Genomic DNA, 20174 nt, shown 5'->3' with positions numbered 1-20174 from the left:
AGCAACTTCACTGGTTGGTGGAGGCATACATGTTATTCTAATACATGTGGTTCTAGTTTTCATTTAACTCTAAATCTGTTACCAACCCAAAAGCCTCCCCGACTCACGCCATTTTAGCACTGACACCCTCTCTACATGAAGTTCGGAGCGTCTTGTTACTGCAAATCATTTTTATGTGCACGTGGCTGGCAGTTATAATGTAGCGACTGACATCTGCCCTGTGTTACAGCTGTGGTTAAATAGGCTGTAACTCCTGGGTAGAATTTGTGAGTGCAGTGCTACTCCTGCATAAACGTGAGGCTGCAAGAAGCATGCGGCCTGCGGAGGGAGCCAGCTGCCATTCCTCACACACCATGTCCATTTGCTCACAAATCTAATTTTAAAAACTAGAGCACAACGCTCAATATGATACTCCACATAGCAGTCAATTGTGGGAAAAATCGTTGGTTCAGATTTAGTGACCTCGATTTTGAGAGTGTGCTTTAATGTATGTCATTGAATGGGTCTCAGAATAGTTGACACTGAGATTATCTCTACCTTAAATACAAACAGCTTTGTGTTCGTACTCTTTTATGTATCTGTGTGTGTTCTCGCATGAATCTGTCTGACCCTAATATACTTTTGTGTTTCGCAGGTCGGGCGTTTTGAAGTTAATCTCATAAGTCCGGACAGTAAAACGGTGGTGCTGGAGAAGAACTTCAAAGATATCTCATCCTGCTGTCAGGTTGGTTTATTTTTACTCGCCGTATTAACACTGAAATCCTCTCTTTTCTGTCCTTGCTGAAGTCCTAGCAATACGATAAGCGTGGACTAATTTAATGCATTTTTTCTGGATATCTAATGCATTAATGCATTACTGTCATTACAGCACAGTAGGCCTTTTTTTCATATGATTCTGGAATCTTTCTTAGTGATGTAGAAATATGCTCTTTTTTTTACTGCCCAGTGCCATCCTGTTTCTTTAAATAGACATCCAGCATTACACTAATGCCTTGGTTAGAGTAAGCAAAGTGGTCAATTCACTTATTTAATGGAAAATGGAAATGGAGGCTGTAAAGAGGCATTATGGTGTTGGTGACATGAGCTTTTTTATTGAGCTGCAGCTTGATGATTTATATTGCCTGAGATTCACTCTTGCTTCCTATTTGTCTCGAATGTGATGCAGGGTGTCAAGCAGTCCGACCATTTTGGATTCATCTGCCGCGATCAATCCGAGGCCGGTCCCAGTCAGTACGTGTGCTACGTTTTCCAGTGTGCCAGCGAGTCCCTGGTAAGTCACGCAAAACCTGAACTCAGTTTTCGCTCTTAACCCCATACGTGTATTTTTAAACCCTGCTCTCTTTGCTCGTGTCTTTGTGTGTGTGTGTGTGTGTGCTTGTCTCGTAATCACCTTTTACCTCGTGCGTCAGGTGGATGAGGTGATGATGACCCTGAAGCAGGCCTTCACGACAGCAGCGGCCTTACAGAGCAACAAGACCCAGATCCAGCTGTGCGAAGCCTGCCCCATGCACGACCTGCACAAGCTCTGCGAGCGGATTGAAGGTGAGCCACGTGAACTCACTCACTCCCTCCGGCTTGACTCATGAATGTGTTGATTCGTGGTCGGTTTCTCCGAGTTCACGCAACATGAAAGGGCTCTAATTGTCAGTTCCTTTTCTGTATCCAGGTCTCTACCCACCCAGAGCAAAGCTAGCCATCCAAAAATATCTCTCCAAGCTGACTGACAACGAGCAGGCTGAGATTTTTGAGAGAGTTCAGGTAAGGTTAACTATGCACGCTTTATTGTTTGAAAAATGTGTGATTGACAGTTTTTGTGATGGAATTCTAGATACAATCTTTGTTGTTTTTGCATCTGCTTCAAAGCAGTGTTTTTTTCCATCTTGTGTTTTGAGTGTTTGTGCATCCATGTCTGCAGAGACTGAAGCCCGGGTCGGACCAAGAGGAGAACGAGCTGGTGGTTCTCCATCTGAGGCAGCTCTGTGGAACCAAACAGAAGTCCCATCTTCACATCGGAGATCCCCTGCAGGTACTTACCTCAACCCTGTGAGAGACTGAAAAAAAAATCATAGTCAGTTATAGATCTGATATCTTTAACTTTGCTAGAGAGCTAAAACCCAACATCAAATTTAGTAGTGCGAATGCCTAAATATTTTCCAAGGGCCTTTAACATCTTTTGAATTTGAGAAAGTCCATTTCAGCCTTAATGGTTTAAGAAAATTATTGATTTTTTTTTTTCTATTGGTGAAGCAACTTTTCTCTGAGTGATTGTAAGGTTGCATAGAATGTGTTAGGATACTTTAGATGGCTGCTTTTGATGCCAAAGGTTCAGCTTTTCAACTCTTTGCTTCCATCTTAAAGGTTAAGGTCATCACAGTATAATGTTTATCCAAAGACGTAAGCTGGTTATCAATTGACTGGCTGTTATATTCAATAAGTTTCTGTGGGGAAAGCATGCCTTTGAAGTATGAAAGGGTACTGGATTATTACTTTAGCCTGATGTAGCCTGAGGGCCTGTATGTTAAATAGAACCATTCAAATGACAGAACACCAACAACAGACCCAGTGTTATTAACGGCCCTGAGGTTTACTAACTGTATGCTCACAGAGTCTGTCTGCTGTAGGCTGTCTCGTTTTCTAATTTTATTTCTGTGATTATTTCTCTTTCCTCTGCCCAGAATGCAGCCAACAGCTCGTCGGCAGGAGACGGCACGGCCACCAGCAGTCGCTTCAAACTCGACATCCTCAAGAATAAAGCTCGCACCTCGCTCACCAGCTCCCTGGAGAACATCTTTGCAAGGGTGGGTCACAGGAGAGGGTCTTTCTTTTTATGACACATTTTCTTTTCAGCCCCTGCATTTATCTTAAAAAGGCCCTATTATCTATTTTCCGGGTGTATATTTTTATCTCAAGTTACAGTTACAACATGTTTACATGTGTTAATGCTCATAATCCGCCTTGTTTTAGTTGACTTCCGTCACATTATGACCTGATAACGTTACAGAAGTGAAGGAGAGAATTCAATGGAGCCGTTTCAGGCAGCTCAGGAGCAGTGATTCTGAGGGGGAGGGTAACTCCTTTTAGGCGTGGACTTCAGGTTTTACACTCTACGGACCTTTTACATATACAAAAAAATATATAACACACTAAAGAAGAGGGAAAACGTGGAAAAGCATAATAGGGCCACTTTAATTCAATGTACTGCTGTTATTTTATCTACCCTTTTTGTTATGCCTCCTCAACGGCAATAGCCCTGGCCTGAGGCGTTCTGGTTTTGGGTTTCCGTCCCTCCGTCCGTCTCATTCAGGCGGCAACCTCCTGTTCTGACGAGTGAAGCCAATACTGAAGTGTCTAAAACTTGCATTCTTTCTAATGGCCAGACTGAAGGATGAACTGCTCAGAATTTGTAGGTCAAAGGTCACTTTGAATTCACAAAACATATTTTGGCCTTAGCCCAAGATTTCATATGCTAATTATGACAACTTCACACAAATGTCAAACAGGATAAAATGATGAAGTGAAGGACTTGGATGTAAACTGTGACTTCACTGGTTGTCAAAAACATACAACTCCGAGGCAGTAATTCTAGTCCTGTCTTCTCTAAATTTAATCTCTATATCTTAATTCCCTGCCCCAGACAGAACCTAGCCACTGTGCTGTCTACCTTTTATGTGTCTCTCTTTCTTTGTATTGGTTGGTGTTTCTGTGTCATTGTCATCCAGGGGATTTAGATCGACCCATATATGCCAGTGAGACAGCAGAATAATTCCTTAGTAGAGGGATCCAGGCAATCTGAGACCTCTGCTGCCATCTGTTATTGTCTCAGAGACTTAGCTCAGCAGTGACATTTTAATGTTATTAAGTCAGGAAATGTTAGTTCTTTACAATTTTCTGATGAGTCAATGTTTTACTATTTTATTGACGATACCAACTGTATGTTCTGTCACGAGCAAATATGTACACTTTTGAAAATGGATAATAACATGTTTTCATTCATGTATTTGTTCTTTCAGAACTTGTTTTATATCGTGTAATCACCTCTGTCCCCAGGGTGCCAGTCGGATGCGGGGCCGTTTGGGAAGCATGGGAAGCATCAGCAGTTTTGAAAGGGTAAGTGTCCTCGAGGGGTTAACACGAGAATTCCCAGAACTTCACTCAAGGGATTCTGGGAATTCTCACCTATCACCCAGTGGCTTTTAAAAGCAAGTTATATTTCATCTGTGTCCTCATGATAGGTTTTGACTTTGTCAGTGTCAGTAACTGATGGCGGCCAGCTGTTCTTTTCTCACGTGGAGAACATGATTCTGCATAATTCCCACATAGTCTCATCACGCAGCTGCACAACAGGGAGCGAGTTCACAGAGCTGTCAGTGGACCATTTGGGGTTGTGGGCTCCACTGCGTCACTGCTGTACAGAATGTGGAGCGAGTGTGCGATGTAGTCCCCTTGACTCCCCATCAGTCATGATGACGTTACTCCACCGATTTAAGCATTGCTCTCCTGGAACGTTGTTGGTCTCACAGTGGTTAAAAGACAAAGGATCCGTCCCTCCCATTCTCCTGAAGGCGATATCTCAGGAATGAGTGTAGGGAATTAAAATTTTGCAAAGACGTCCATTTGGACTCAAGGAAGAACTGAATAGGATTTAGGGGTCAAAGGTCAAGGTCACTGTGACCTCACAAAAACACTTTTTTTGCCATAACTCATGAAATCATATGCTAATTATGACAATTTCAAACACAATAATAGAGATGGAGATTATGAAGTGCTGACATTTTGGACAAACATGGATGTAAATTGCAACCTGTTTGGTTTGCGGAGGCAACCTTCTTTTCTGAGTAGTGAAGCCAATGCGGAAGGGTCTTAAACGTGCATTCTCTCTACTGACCAGCAGGGGGCGACACCTTTATTTTCAAAAAGAAGTCAGATAGTATAGAAGTCTATGAGAAAATTACTCTACTTCTCACTTGATTTATTACCTCAGTAAACATTTCAAACATGTGTTTATGGTCTCAATCTCTAGTTTCAAGTCTTCTTCAATACAGCATGAAGTTTATTTAGTAAATTATGGTCCATTTAGAGTCAAATAGACCATAAAGTGGAGGCGGGGCTACCTTGTGATTGACAACTCAGCTTCGGGCAGAGATGATGTGCAGGCTACAGAGGTCTGGGGAACACACTTCTGCCTAATTCAACACCTCTCATTTTTATTTTTCATTCTCAAACTTGTAGTCTTTAGACCCAACCGATGCTGACTCAAGTGACGTCACCCGAGACAATTTATAAGAATTTACAAAGCTCCTTTCTGTAGCCACAAAAAGCTTTACACCACTTTTTTCACATTTTAAGAAGAACTCAACAAGACCTGTAAACAGACTTTGATGTGTAAGATCGGTGGAGTTCACCTTAACACGCGTGGTGCTCATCCTATTGACAGAGATATTAAATATAGACCCTCCGCATATGACTATGCCTGTTGCATCACTAATGTCATCACGTCAGATTTACTGGAAATATGAAAGGCAAAGTGAGGGATATTATTCAAACCAGCCCTCGAGGGGCATCTCCATGTGCTGGGATTTTATTAAGCTGCTATTACTGTCACCAAATCAACCAATTGTGGCTCTTCACTCAGTTATAATCACAATGAGACAGACAGCCCTTCTTATAAGGACCAACAGATACGTTGTATGTTGTTCTCTGCAAAATTATGTGCATATTCTGTATCTGCAAGGAGAATCTGGCGTCTTCACTTTCAAGGCTCACCTGCGCCCCTCTTCGTGATATTAGTTGACGGACAGAGGAGTGTTGTTTGCCCTGTGATTTGGGCATTGTGTCAGGACGCCGATGTCGAGCAGGAAATTCAAGTCAGGATGTCCAGTTGTGCTTCTGCTGAGCCATGCCGGTCCTGACTTCCCCCGTTTCCTTCGCCCCGTCATAGGACAGAGCACGGCGCCTGATCTGCTGAGTCACTTCATCTTATCAGGGTTTTCAATAAATCTGAAGCTAGTCAGACGAGCGTGATTTACACGTGTTCAACAGACCGACCTTTTCCAACCTGCAACGTGATTAGCAGTGCAACGACCTTCAAGAGAGTGACAGTAGCTCTGTCAGATCCTGCATTTTTTACTTTCTGTGTGTTATGAGAGAAGCAGCACAAATATTGCTGAGTATCTCATGACATGTCAGATCTTAGAGAGGGAGGTCTGTGAGAGCACGGAGGTAGGAGATTGGAGGGTTTTCTAGGGGAGTTGAGCCACTCAGGTCCTCCCCACCAATCAGTGTGGGATGCCGTGAGTCACGAGACGTTGTCCATTAGAATACAATAGACATGGGAGTTGTGCTGCCAGGCGTGAGTCCATGAGTGTTGAATGTTGAGTTAAACCTGGAAGGAGTCTGCCGTTACTCTGGCTAGGTAAGTGCCTGTAACTTGAGTAATTTAGGTGGTGCTTTATATGGAATAGAGCTACTAGCCATGTGTGTTTTGTCTTCATATGATATATAATGTGATTATTACCCTTTTCTGTTTATACCTAGGTTATTGAGCTGCGTAGCTATGCAGAATATCTTAGAGGAAGCACCATTGTGTCATTGTTTCACCCTGTCATCCAGCTGTACTGTCAGACACCATCCGTGCTTTAACATAGAGTTAGAAAACCTCATAAATGTCCTTGACTGTAAAAGATTTTCACCTATGCCCTGACATCTTTCTGTCTCTGGTAATCTGTCCTCCTCAGCAGGATGAGGAATCCCCCGGTCACTCCCCTCCGGGCTCCCCTCCTTTCCCTGACGACGACGGCGGCGACCCGGAAGGCGGCCTGCAGTTCCGCCGGCGTGCCCACACCTTCAGCCATCCACCCGTGAAGAAACGCATCTCCTTTGAGGGCCAGCCGGGCGGCCAGAGCAAACAGGCTCCGCTGCGCAGACAGCAGTCTGTCAACCCCGACCTGCTGCAGAGCAGGTGACTTAAACCCGTCCGTCACGGCTTCACTGGTTTGAACCTGTAGGAGAAATGTCTTGGTTATGTTCCAGGAGTGGATGTTTTTTGCACAGAGTGAATTGTGCTAAAATGCTTCTACAGGAGCGAGCTTTCGTGTTCTGTTTGACTTTATATATCTAATTCTAACTTTTGCCCAGAAAATCAAAACCCTTTTGCTTTTAATTGAATTAGTTTAACGCTAACTAAATATTGAGTTAACCTTGAATGTTCACTCAAACAATGTAATCTATTTGCAGCGCTCTCCCCACCTCCAGCTCCACTATCCCTGAACAATAGCATCGCAAGTTTCCTGTCACTGTTTTGATCTCCCCATGTGTTCCTCAGCGTGTTTCTGTGCTCTCATTCTTTTCTGTCGTGTTTGTTTTTTTGTATTTGTGGGCATTTCGTGTTTGGCTCACCCAGTCCCGTTGCCATCTCGAGAACGCGCAGCGTCTCGGAGAGCGAGTCCACCTTCGGCCTCCCCTCCTCCTTCTCCGCCCCCACTTTCCTGAAAAGCATTTACCAGGGCTCACTGGGCTCCCTGAGCTCCCTGGCAGACAGTGGGAGCCTCAAGAGGTGAGGGGGCATTTAGAGAAAATCCCCCCCTACTTAGACCCAGACGTCCATGGGGCGAAGGGGTCTTTGCTGGGATGGCATTAGCTGTGTATACGTGTTGGCTGTACAAACCTATTAACACCCAGCTTTTTCTGTCCCTGTATCTTCATACTTTTTATCCAAAGCAAAAGGGATTTCAGCCTTTTTTTTTTTTGCATGGTAAAACTGTATTTAACCTTGATTTACAGCCTTTATTAACCACACAGCACCGTTTTTCCAACAATCTGAGCGCTTTTGTAAATAACGCAGCAAAATGCAAATGCTGATTTAAAAATAAATAAATAAATAAACCATTAACTATCACTTAACTATTTAAATGTGCATACGCCAACATATTCACAGGTTACTTTTAGTTTCAGGAAAACGTAATAAGAGGTAATGTGTCAAGTGAGGGATTTTAATCTGATGTGTGCAGAACATCTGTGAGAGTAAACTCATGGTCCCGGTGACATTTGCCTCAACAAAGGTCACTTCCTGTTATTCTACTGTGCACATGATGAGACAAGCACCCGTCGTGCTGACCAAGCTTATTAACTGCTGTAGCAGTCGAGTGATCCCTGACGATGACACGAAAAGCTTAGTTCTTTAATGAAGGAAAACTGTAATTTGATCTCGTCGTTTATGAAATCTCATTAGTTCTTGAGATTTAATTTTCCCATTCAACAGCTTCGGTGTATAAATTTACCATTCACTCTGAACTTCCATTAGCAAAAACCCAACAAACACAATACGTCACATAATACAAATTTAACACGTAAGTTCACAGGTGCTCATAAACTGAAATGCCTAATGCACTGATAAAAAGGATTTTCTGTGCATAACTGCTGTGAGACCCGCAACAGATAACAAAACTGTAATGTTGAGTGACTGTAATGTTTCAGACGGCTACATTATGACAATCATGTCAAAAGTATACATATCAAATCTAGCCAAATGCAGCCTTACTAGTTATTTAAGCATAACAACCCAACCTGCAAAACGATATAGACATTTTCTTTAATTTAGCTGCTATTGTACAAATCATGTTGTGCTGCAGAATAGGTGATAGCAATGTGCATCATTATGCATTATGCTGCGTTTCATCTCACCCACCTTTTATGCTCAAATGTGAATTTTCCACGTACGAGTACCCACTTTTATTTTTTATTTAGTTGTTACGCAATGGCGCTGTTAAAAATGGAACTTTTAGAACCTGCCGAGTTCCCTACAGACAACGTTCCCTTTGTCTTCATTGTCTGGTTGTTGGCAGGTGCGATTTTCAAGGCCCGGATATTATGTCTCCAATAACTGTGAAACGGCAAACATGAAGTTGTTTAGCAGCTCAGTAACCGGGTTTTCTTTTCCACTAACAGATGTCTTTTTCCAGAAAACCATCGAACCACGCATGCACCTCAGCGGTGGCTGTCTGTGTGACTGATTGTCATCTATCTCACCTAACAACACTACCTTCTGCCCTAATAGTAACATGGACATTTGGAATCAGTGAATACCTGGTGCATGTTTCTCCATCAGTATTTTTAAGCTTCACCATAACCATTTCTCACCAGCTCAGAGAGTTTGCTAATGGGAAGCTTGTGTAAGGTTAGACATGTGTGCTGAAAGAGTGTGTCCCTTGCGTTTGTAAAAAGATGCTGAAAGAGTGTCGGTGTAAGGTGACACCTGACTCGTTCGCCGGCCGTCCGTGACGCTGCTCTCCTCTCTTGTAGCAATGGGGAAGGCAGGAAGAGGACCCTGTCCACCTGCAGCGGCGACTCGGTAAGCGGGGGCCTCCCTCCGACCCCACGCAGGGTGTCCTGGAGACAGAAGATCTTCCTGAGGGTCGCCTCGCCCATGAACAAGCCGGCCGCCTCGATGCAGCACCCAGGTCCGGTAACACAATCCCTCCACGCAATCCCGGCCGGGGCACAATGAATACGCTTCTGAATAATCCACACGCGCATAGAAAATGAGGACAGTTGATTCCTGTGGAAAATTCTGAAACTTCTGACTTTTACATTGCATGCATCCATGGGGAAAGCAGTAAGGGCTGAGAGGAAAGAGGGAATTTTCCCACTCCGTCCTTGTTAGATAAACACTGATAAGGGAGCTTGTGAAAGTGATCCTCCTACCTGTTCTCATGGCCCGTTCTTATTTTATTCAAGGGAGCTTAAACACATAGCTTGCAGATTATCTACAGATCCGGGGCTTTAACTAGGTCCTAGCCTTACAAACTTGGACAGCACACACTGTTATTAGATTCATATAAAATATGTTGACATTAAAAATATATATTTTTTATTTCTGTTTGATGTTGTGTTTCAGACCACTCTGACGGCAGGGAGCTGTTACCTCTCTCTCCCCGCGGCGGAGGCTCAGGTTTTGATCCTCTGGGGCGTCTGCTGCACCCGACAGGCGACCCCCTGTCCGGGGAGAGGCCTAAGAGGACCGGGGCAGACCACCGGGCCCTATGGAAGACTGCCATCCACCAGCAGATCCTGCTGCTGCGCATGGAAAAGGAGAACCAGAGACTGGAGGGTGAGTTGTGTTTAATACCGTGCACTCTATGGTAATCGCCCCAGGACGAATCCTTTCTTTAGTCACATGGGGGACATCACATGAGGGACAATATGTCCAAATATAAAGAACATATGAGGAATCTTAAGCATATTTGTTTCTCTCCAGACACTGATGGTATTTCTGAATTGTCACGAGGCTGTTCTTGTTGAAACCGGCTAACACTGGGTCTTATTGTTAAGATTTTTATTACTGTGGTATCTTCCACTTCCTCCCCTATCATGAAAGTTTTATACTCAGCTCTCACCACACGCGCTCACACCCGTGGCCTTGTTGTTCCTCGCTGAAGCTTTACGAGCATGGGCGGGGGACAGAAGGCTCAGCGTCGGCTCCTCCTCACGCTGTCGTCTCTGTTTACTTTGAGAGGTTGAATGTCGCCACCTCGGTCGGAGATTATGGAGCAGTGGTTATATTTAGAGCAAAATGCTTGGGTGTTGCATATGCACGCAGTTATGAACACATGCAGATTTGCAAACACACTCAAGTGCTCAGTAGGTCAAAGTGCACGTATGAGGAGAAAACAACAGTAATAGTTTAAATAGCATTTGTAAATATTGCCCTCTAATGGCTCAAGTTATTAATGGTGTATCCCAGATTATTTTTTTCAGCACTCTTTTTTTTTTTTTTTTTTTTTTTTTTCTCACAAGCACTCGTCTCTAAACAGGAAGTTAGGGACAAGAGGAGGAATGGGGAGGAAAAGAGGAAGTGGAGGCCTTTTGGGACACTTCATTAGCTACTGCATTATCAGAAATTAATCTTCACAGTGAAGTGAAGTAAACCCCACATTGTAAATGTGCTAGAAAGTCTAAGACCATAATGTGTGTCAGAGTTATGCATGTTTAGCTCAAACAATGGACAAAGAACCGCATGTAACATTAAAGCCTATTATATTACTAAACATAACTAAGTTAGATTCGTTTTATTATATAATACTACTGTTAACTGTATTAGATTATACTATATTATACTACTATAATATACTATATTAGATTAAGCTATATTATATTATACTATATTATATTATGCTATATTATACTATACTATACCATACTTAACAATTCTATACTATATTTGATTATTCCATACTATCTTATACTATACTATACTTTATTTGATTAAACCATATCATATTATATTATACTATACTATACTATATATTATTATATACCAACACATCTCTTTCCCTTTGTTTGTTATCATGACATCAATGCTGGTCTGAATAACCCTTTTCAATAGAAGGTAAGCGATATAACAGCAGCCCTTGGGATCAAGGCAGATGTTTTGCATGATTTCGGGTGTTGGTTTATTATATTCCTTCAATTCATCTTCTTTTGTCTGCATGTTCAGGGCCGGTCATACGTTCATGGTGTTTCTGTTGTACCTCTATCACATTACCTTGATGTAACCTCTCCATGCCTTCAGCATAATATAAATGGATCTTTGTTGTTAATGTGGGTATTGTGGCTTTTGTTGTTGGACGACAGGCTTTCAATGGCAACTGGTGACAAAGCGCGCAAGTCCACTGTATGCACACTTGCTCTAAAATCTGCTGTCTTTTAACCAACCTGTTTTACAAGCACAGCCCTCCTTTTGAGCACCTTTGGTCTAGATTTTCTGGTGAGATCAAGAGACTCATACATTAAAAAGAATGATGTTGAAAATGTTCTTTTGTCTCTCTTTCTTTTTTCTTGTCACGCTGTTTGTGTTGCAGCGAGCAGGGATGAGCTGCACATCCGCAAGATGAAGCTGAACTACGAGGAAGTGGGCCAGTGCTCCAAGGAAGCTCAGGCATTGTGGGAGAGAAAACTGACGGCCCCGGGCAGAACGACAGTCCCGCAGGATAAGGAGGAGATGTATCACGCTCTCCGCCAAGGTGAGAGATGTGTGTTTTTAAGAGCGGTTGTGAAGACATGCTTGCATATTTTCTTGTGTTTGTAAACGCACGGCAGTGCACGTGTGAGGTATTGAATGAGCACGGTTGTTTGTGTGCAGGTGTTCCTAAGAGCAGGCGCGGGGAGGTCTGGCAGCTCCTTTCCCATCAGCACCGGCTGTGTCACAGGATGCCCCAGCGCCAGCAAGCCCCAGACACCCCCTACCAAGACCTGCTGAAGCAGCTCACCGCGCAGCAGCACTCTATTCTGGTGGATCTAGGTGGGCACACGGTTGTAAAAAAGGGGTCCTCCTTCCTCTTGAGATATGTTGGAAGCACAGAGAAACTATTTTTGTAAATGTTTAAATGTTATCTCTGTCCACCCTGCTCAGGCCGGACCTTTCCCACCCACCAGTACTTCTCAGCCCAGCTGGGCGCAGGGCAGCTCTCACTCTACAACCTCCTGAAAGCCTATTCTCTGCTGGATACAGAGGTAAACACTGTACCGTAATCCTTTTTTTTTTTTTTTTTTTTTTTCTGCCACAGTGTGGTGAATATTATTATGATACTAGTAGTACATGTTTTGTGTTCTTTTCTTTTTGGTGTGCCACACAGGTCGGCTACTGCCAGGGCATCAGCTTCTTGGCCGGAGTGCTGCTGCTGCACATGAGCGAGGAACAGGCCTTTGACATGCTGAAGTTCCTCATGTACGACCTCGGCATCAGGCAGCAGTTCAGACCCGACATGGTCTCTCTGCAGGTCAGTACACAATGGACGGCTGGTCCACTAGACTGTTAGAACATGAGGGATCACGATGGTATTTGATAACATTTTTAGCTATGGAGTCTTCAGAAGTGAATACTTGCTGCACCAACATTTAATTCAAAAAGGTCAAATTAGAGCCAAATAACTAACCTGACCTGACAGATAGTTTGTTACACAGAGCCACCTGAGGTATTTGGAAACAGTTTGGAAAAGGACTGGCACAGTACATTGCAGGTGATTAGATGAACCATCTGTCAGTCAAACTCTTAATGAAGCTCCACACAGGACAGTGATTGGTCCAGACACAAACGCATTACTTGACCCCTGACAATACGGATTTTCGTAGGATATGCAAAACCACGATTCTCACTTGATCTCATGACATCATGAGAATCTAGCTCCTGTGCATGGTAACTAAATCAGAACCAGGAATTTCTTATTTTTCTCTTAATTATAACTTGGGCTCACAATAATTTGAGTATTTTATTTTGGTTATAATAAAAGAGCTATAATCACATAAAAACTCCACACTTTGGCTTTAAATTGAAATGTTATAACATACATACACCACTGACCTATTAGAAACAGCATGGGAGTGGCAAGCACACCGTACCTAAACATTAACTTGTTAGCTGTCATCTGCCTGCTGTAAAAGGAACTTGTGTGGGTTCTTAGTTAGCAAACAGTAGCGAGTGTCTCCACCTCTTATTCAAACCACACCTGCATGCCTGCTCTGTTAGCTTCTGTTAAACATCAGCTGACCTCTCCGGGGCTGAAAGCACCGACAGGCGTGGTAATGTTTAATCCATAACAGGTAATCATTTAGCCGAGTAGTTCCTCTCCACACTGCATATCTGCTCTCTTGAGGACTAAATCCAGAGGTTGCAAAGAAAGGAGGAATTTGTTTTTCTCCGTGCAGCGGCTCAGCACAAGAAGGTAAAAGAATGACTTGTTCTATGTGTAACTGTCAGGAAATTGTAAGACTGATAACAGTCTAATTTTAGCTGGGGCTAACTTCTGCTTCTCTTTTCTGGTGTCTACGCATTTCACTGCAGCACAAAGGATCACTGTAAAACATTGTTGGAGAGTTAGCACAGCCCCTCAAGTATCAGCCTTGATGCGTGTCTGAGCAAGCCTTTAAAACAACACTGGTAATGTTTAAGGAGCTCCCAGCGAGGGTGAACGATCCTCTGCGAGCTAATAATTATCAGACCGCTCTGTTCCCTACAGATCCAGATATTCCAGTTTATTCTGTGCTTTGGTCGTATGTCTGAACGTGTGTGTGTATGTTCATGTCCGTGCACACCTGTGTCTCTGTGTGTCCTCCCAGGTTCAGATGTACCAGCTCTCCAGACTGTTGCACGACTACCACCGCGACCTGTACAATCACTTGGAGGAGCACGAGATCAGCCCGAGCCTCTACGCGGCGCCGTGGTTCCTCACGCTCTTCGCCTCACAGTTCCCGCTCAACTTCGTGTCCCGCGTCTTTGGTATATTCTTAGATTAGTGGCTCACTGTGTTTCGCTCACACACAGATCCTCATCTAGCCCTATGATAATTGCAGCTTAAAGGAAAAGTGTGTTAAACGTTTGGTGTTTTAATTGCGGTGCTTGTGTGTTGTTTTTGTTATTTTTTCAGATTTTGTATTTGTGGAAGGGACCGGGGTGATCTTCAAAGTGGCTCTCTGTCTGCTGGGCAGCCATGAGGGGGAGATAGTGGAGTGTGACAGCTTCGAGAGCATCGTGGACTATCTGAAAACTACAATTCCCGCCCTCACTCAGACCCAGATGGAGCAGACCATTGCCAAGGTACAGAGTGAAAGGGTTGAAATAGTATACTGTAGTGGTACAGTAGGCCGACATGTTCTTGATACTTGTGTTGTGTTTACAGGCGTCACGTTGTTAAATATCTACAATACAAGGCACCGTCTCAATGAGACAAATCAAAAATACAAATAGAAAAGTGCGTTTTTTATTTTCGGTTTGCTGCAAAGAAAACTTTAGCAAAAGTATTTTGGATCAATGTGTATTTACAAGTGGGGACACCAAGTAGTCGACTACTCAATGATTCGATACAGCAAGCCTGATTCCACTGCCGACCTCACAGTCGAATTGCTGCAGTGACGGGAAAATGGGGTTAACAACATGAATCAAAATCAAAGAACACGTTTATTCATCAGAGCACTCCCACAAGAATGAACTTTATCAGAGGGCGATATATTTTAGTTATGAAAGATTCTCTAAAAGCAGCTGGGGGAAGCGTGCTCAGGTGTGTTCTCTGTATCTGTTGATCTCCGCTCCGTGTGATTAATATGGACTGAACCTAACTACAGACACACACACACACACACACACACACAACACACACACACACACACACACACAACAAACAGGCTGTCCATTATTCTCAAACAACATCTAAATAATAGTCACAAGTATCTCTGACAATCCTTTTGTTGTTTTTACTGTTTTTCTATAGATACTTATAACTTCAAGAGAGAGTGCACCCCATATACCCCAAAATACGCATCCATCCTCATTCCTGTAGTTCTATTTATCAGTCTAGATAGTTTTGCTGTTAGTTGCCTAGTGTTGGATAAATTAGTGATATCTGCCTTCTCTACAATACAATATGACTACATGGCACTGACCTTGTGGTGCTCAAAGTACCAAAAAAATACTATTAATAATTTAAAAAACTCGACAGCAGTGCCTCTTTCCAGAAATCTTGAGCCACAGACATATTTTCTTTCAACCCATCCATGAAACTGCTCAATACATGGTCTGTGAATTATCTTGAGTACCTTTCTGGACATTAGTGTTTAGTTTTTTAAATGAGGAACATCTCTACAGCTGGTCCCCCAAAACAATCTAGATTGATTAGCATATTGAATAGCACCACAGGTAGGAGGAGCAGTATGTATTTATGGGTGAACTGTCCCTTTAAGTAGAGGAGAATCATTGAGGAATCTGATACGACTATGTAGATTCTTAGTCAGGGATACATGTTCTCTGTTACAGTACCTCCTGGCCAAAGTACTGCTGTATGTGTTTATCCAAAGTCACAAAAAAAAAGTATTATCACAATAGTTTACTTTTAGTTGTCACTTTTATTGGATTGGACTGGGAATAAACTGTTCCATTATTATGCAGCAGATAAACAGTCGAGGATAAGGTTGGCGGTATTGTATATTTTTATTTTGTCAACAAATCCCATGAAAACACCGAAACCAACAACATGTTCATCCATCTCTCACTACGTCCCATCTTCTCCAGACAGAGTGTGTGGCTCTCAACCCCAAGCCTATTTGTTTCTACTGAAGATGTAAAGCTTTCAAATATCTGACTCACCCTTTAACCTCTCTATACAGACTCATTTTGCTGGTCCTTCCAGTTACTTTTTGTTACGGTATTGATTTACTGATGACTTGTGTAAACCTTTGTTTTCCAGGTAATGGAAATGGACATTTCCAAGCAGCTGCACGCGTACGAGGTGGAGTACCACGTCCTGCAGGATGAGATGTTGGAAGCCGGGCCGCTGCCCGATGACTCCGACCGGCTCGATAAACTAGAAAAGGCCAATGTGCAGCTGAAGAAGCAGAACATGGACCTGCTGGAGAAACTACAGGTAAGGAAGAGAAGGACCCCCAACTTCTATCCACATCAGTGGGTATGATTTTTAGGAAACAACAGCAAATGCTTGGGCTAATCATTTTTTAAGATTTGTATTATATTGATGATTGTACATTGAGGGAATTGATGTGTAATTATGGGAGATATTTAAGGTATTAGTCCATTTATTAGTCCTTCTTTTAGGTGGATTGAACCGCTCGGTCTTATTTGTTTACAGGGATACAATGATGCCACTGATAATGCCTGAGACCGCCCATAGATGGCACTAAAACACAAGTTAAAAATTCAGTGAAAATGACAGCAAGACAAAGAGATTAAACACTATATGTGCTCCGAATGCGCTTGACATTTTGATAAGTTCTTTGTGAATCTGTGAAGTCACACCTGATGTTCCTCACATTAATGAGGGTCAAATAGGTATTAAGCTTCTCTTACATCTGATGTTACAAAGAAAACATAGTGGCCTCTTATTACAATACTTCACATGTGTATTATTGCCAAGCCTGGATTCCGTATGAACTACAATCATGTCATATATCTGATGGTTCTGGCTCAAAGTCGCACTGCTGCTGACCTCTAGCGGAGTTCTGAGAATCCATAGCTTCTGTGATTGTTGTTTACTGTTGTTGCCTCTGTCTTTGTACTCACTGAGGCACAACATCTCTGTTTTCCAGGCTGCGCGGCAGAAGATCCAGACGCTGGAGACGAGCGTGGAGAACTTCCTGTCTCGGGAGAGCAAAATGAAGCACATGATTCGCTCTCTGGAGCAGGAGAGGGTAGCTCACCAGAAGACCATCGAACGCATGCGCTCGTGCCTTCCCCCCGACGCCCTGACAGATGTGGAGATGACCCAGATCAAAACGGGACCCAACGTGAAAGCCAAAACCGTAGCCAAGAAACCCTGATGGCAACCCAGGGTGTGGGGGTGGTGGGTGGGGGGGACATACAAGCAGAGACTGAGGTGAACAAGCTGACACTGCTTCAGCGAGGAGGCTGCCGAGCTCCACAACTATTGTTGTACAGCTGCCTCGAGTGTCAGGGTTTGTAAGTGTGTGACGTGTGGACTTTGTATGGGAAACATCTACGTGGTGTTCGTCAGAATAGAGCAGTGGGAGGATGGTTCCGTCGTATTGGCGACAGACTGTTCCAATCGGTGCGTCAAAAGCTGCCTCTCCTTCTCGTCAGTTTCACTGCCAGTTTGAAAGGTGAGATCAAGATGCGCAACATCCTCCCTATTGAGATCTTTTTTTAGAAATCAGGGGGGGGATTTTCTAGTTTGACACACAATGTGTCTGCCTCAGCAAATCCTTTTGAGAGACTGCTTTATGTATTTGCTACAAGTCTCTGTAGCACCACAAAAGCAGTTAAAAAAAGTTGCCTGTTGGCAAACAGTCCTTTGGACCTCAGGTTCAGCTTATAGCCATTACCAGAGTGTGTGTGTGTGTTTGTGTGTGTGTGTGCATGCGTGTGTGTGTGTTTGTGTGACTCTGGAGTTGATGCCCCATTGTTTTTGAACTTGTGTCTGTGATGGAAACCCTGCCTCAGAGTGCTTTGTCATTTCCTTGTGAAGGTAATTTCCCTCCAAAGATCGTTAGTTGTTGTACAGAGACACCTGAGTGCATGTTTTTCGCCATATTAGGCTTTTTTAACTTCCAGCAGACACATATGTGTATCTGGGCGCTAGTCGCTCAGCACTGCACCACTGCCTTCACGTGAGAGACCTTTTAATACGTGCACTTGCGAGGAGGAACGTTTTTTTTCTAAATCTCTAGGGCAGGATGTCAGTTCGTCTGCCTTCTCGGTTTCCTGTATGATGACCGCGGTGTCGCCTCGTTTAAGCGCTGCTGTTCAGACGCCGAGTCCGGAGGTTCACGCTCCCAAGAAAGAAGGCAAAGTAAAAACAGACTGAGGTGGAGGAGTGATCTGAATTAACATCACACATGCTTATGTTCTAAAAGTCTGGATGACATTTTTTTGTTTTTGTCACCCCCAAAGTTTCACAAAACTGTCAACGCCCTCTCTCTTCCTGTAGTTCTTAAAGGTGGGACATCAAGCAGATAGTTGATTGGCTCAATTTGCAGTTGCCTTTGCTTTTTGGTCACACAGCCAATTTCATGTTTGCAGTGAAGCTCAAGTGTTTAGGTGAGTAGAGAGACCGCAAAGGAAACGAGGAACATAAATTCAGTTCCCTTTTTTGAGTGTGGTCGAGTCCCTCCCGATGCTGAGTAATGTATACAGTACATGCGCGCACACACAGACACACACACACACACACACACACACACACACACTCGCATGCAAACAAGCTGCGCGGTGAACTGTCTGACTGCATGGGCAGACGGTTCAGAAGAGTTCAAAGCCCCGTCACTGCCTCCCTCCTCAGTTTAGTTTTCATCCCACCTCCATGTCTGACTCACCATCACCGGTTCTGATTGAAAGCAAAACAGGCCTGGGTTTCACTCTGCTTCCATATAAAAACACCCTTACATTAATACCAAGGTGATGTCTTATCACAGGAAAAGCACTTACCAGCGGTGTCTTTCAGTCTTCCTGCCCTGGGTGACATGTTGTGGTGACGCATTTTAGTGTCCGTGTAGAGTTTTTATTCTCAAACTTTATCCATAAACAGGCGTAACCTTTGACAATGTGATACATTTGTCTTTAGCAATCCTGTGTGATTTAATGCACCCAGAGCACTTGCCTATACTTTTGATGCAGAGTTAAAGGAGCTACAGTTACTTACAGAAAACGTTGTGACGAAGATAAATTCTCCCTAATGTTCCCTGTCGCGGTGAAATAGTCGCCTCTTCACGGTCAAACAACTCATTTTGAACTCTGCGAAATGATGCGTAGGACACGGCCTTACACGAATCCTTTGCTGGTGTTTTGCTCTTACAGTGTTTGTGCATTATATAGATTGACCTTTGAACCAAAGATGTGGTTGCTTTTCAAAGAAAAATGAACTAATGAAAAATGAATGATTTCATCCAAAATGCTGTGTTGCATTATGAATATGTATATTTACACTTTTTTTCACTACACCTTTGCAGCTTTCTTCTGGTTTGTATTATGACAAGAGCTTGACGGTATACTAAATATTGTCATCAAAAACTTGAAAAAAAAGAACAGTTGGCCGTCTTGTTTACTCATTGTATTCCTTTGTGCCAAAAAATAAATGATGGCCTTTAATCTCCATTGATCGGAGGTATGTGACCATTTTGTCAATATCCAATGTGGTTAGCAAAGGGTGTTTATTGTACTTCAGGTGCTCCGAGTCCTGACTACTAAATAGTGCTTGTAACGCTGTTTTGTAAGGAAAGACTTTGACTTAATAATAGATGGATTGTTGTCGACCGAGGGCTCTTCAAAAAACAAAGACACTGTCATGAATTCTTCAATAAACTTCACCTTGCCTTGTTTTCTGTCTACTCATACCTGAATGTCTTCCCTGCTCAGAAAAGCTCTCATAAAGAAATCATGTTCCTTTCCTGCGCTACAAGGTAGCACTTCAAGTGTAGGACATAGCCTCAAGCTGAAATGGTATCCACGTGTAGAGGTATTATTGCGTAAAAAGGCCAAGGTAGGCTTCGACAGTTTTAGAGAGTCTATAAAAAGACATTTTCAAGAGTTGTACTTTTGTTAACGCCTTCGGCAAAGAGAACTACAGGTCTCCTGTGGAAAAAAAAAAAAAAATCCTTCGTGAAATTGTACCCTTTACAGAGCGTCTGAAACATTCAACCGTGTACCTTTCTGAATTAGTCAT

At 43.2% G+C, this 20174-nt stretch overlaps 1 protein-coding gene across 4 annotated transcripts in view; it reads left to right on the top strand.

Moving 5' to 3' along the window:
• tbc1d4 (TBC1 domain family, member 4) overlaps window positions 1-19846 on the top strand; it is a 28151-nt gene extending 8305 nt beyond the window's left edge. The window contains exons 5-23 of one of the 4 annotated variants that reach the window (XM_054614786.1): window positions 635-724; window positions 1166-1270; window positions 1410-1542; window positions 1667-1758; window positions 1916-2026; window positions 2676-2798; window positions 4048-4107; window positions 6738-6958; window positions 7400-7552; window positions 9298-9455; window positions 9893-10105; window positions 11856-12017; window positions 12137-12295; window positions 12407-12507; window positions 12630-12773; window positions 14110-14269; window positions 14418-14587; window positions 16230-16406; window positions 17086-19846. In XM_054614786.1, the coding sequence (XP_054470761.1) occupies window positions 635-724; window positions 1166-1270; window positions 1410-1542; window positions 1667-1758; window positions 1916-2026; window positions 2676-2798; window positions 4048-4107; window positions 6738-6958; window positions 7400-7552; window positions 9298-9455; window positions 9893-10105; window positions 11856-12017; window positions 12137-12295; window positions 12407-12507; window positions 12630-12773; window positions 14110-14269; window positions 14418-14587; window positions 16230-16406; window positions 17086-17316 (2763 nt within the window). In that variant the 3' untranslated portion in view covers window positions 17317-19846. The other 3 variants (XM_054614785.1, XM_054614787.1, XM_054614788.1) reach the window with 3 other exon arrangements.
• Window positions 19847-20174: the final 328 nt, after the last annotated feature.

Source organism: Anoplopoma fimbria, chromosome 16 (genome assembly GCF_027596085.1).
Source record: "Anoplopoma fimbria isolate UVic2021 breed Golden Eagle Sablefish chromosome 16, Afim_UVic_2022, whole genome shotgun sequence".
NCBI lineage: Eukaryota > Metazoa > Chordata > Actinopteri > Perciformes > Anoplopomatidae > Anoplopoma > Anoplopoma fimbria.
Note: the sequence above shows the minus strand (reverse complement) of the source record. Positions and strands in the feature narration are given on the sequence as shown.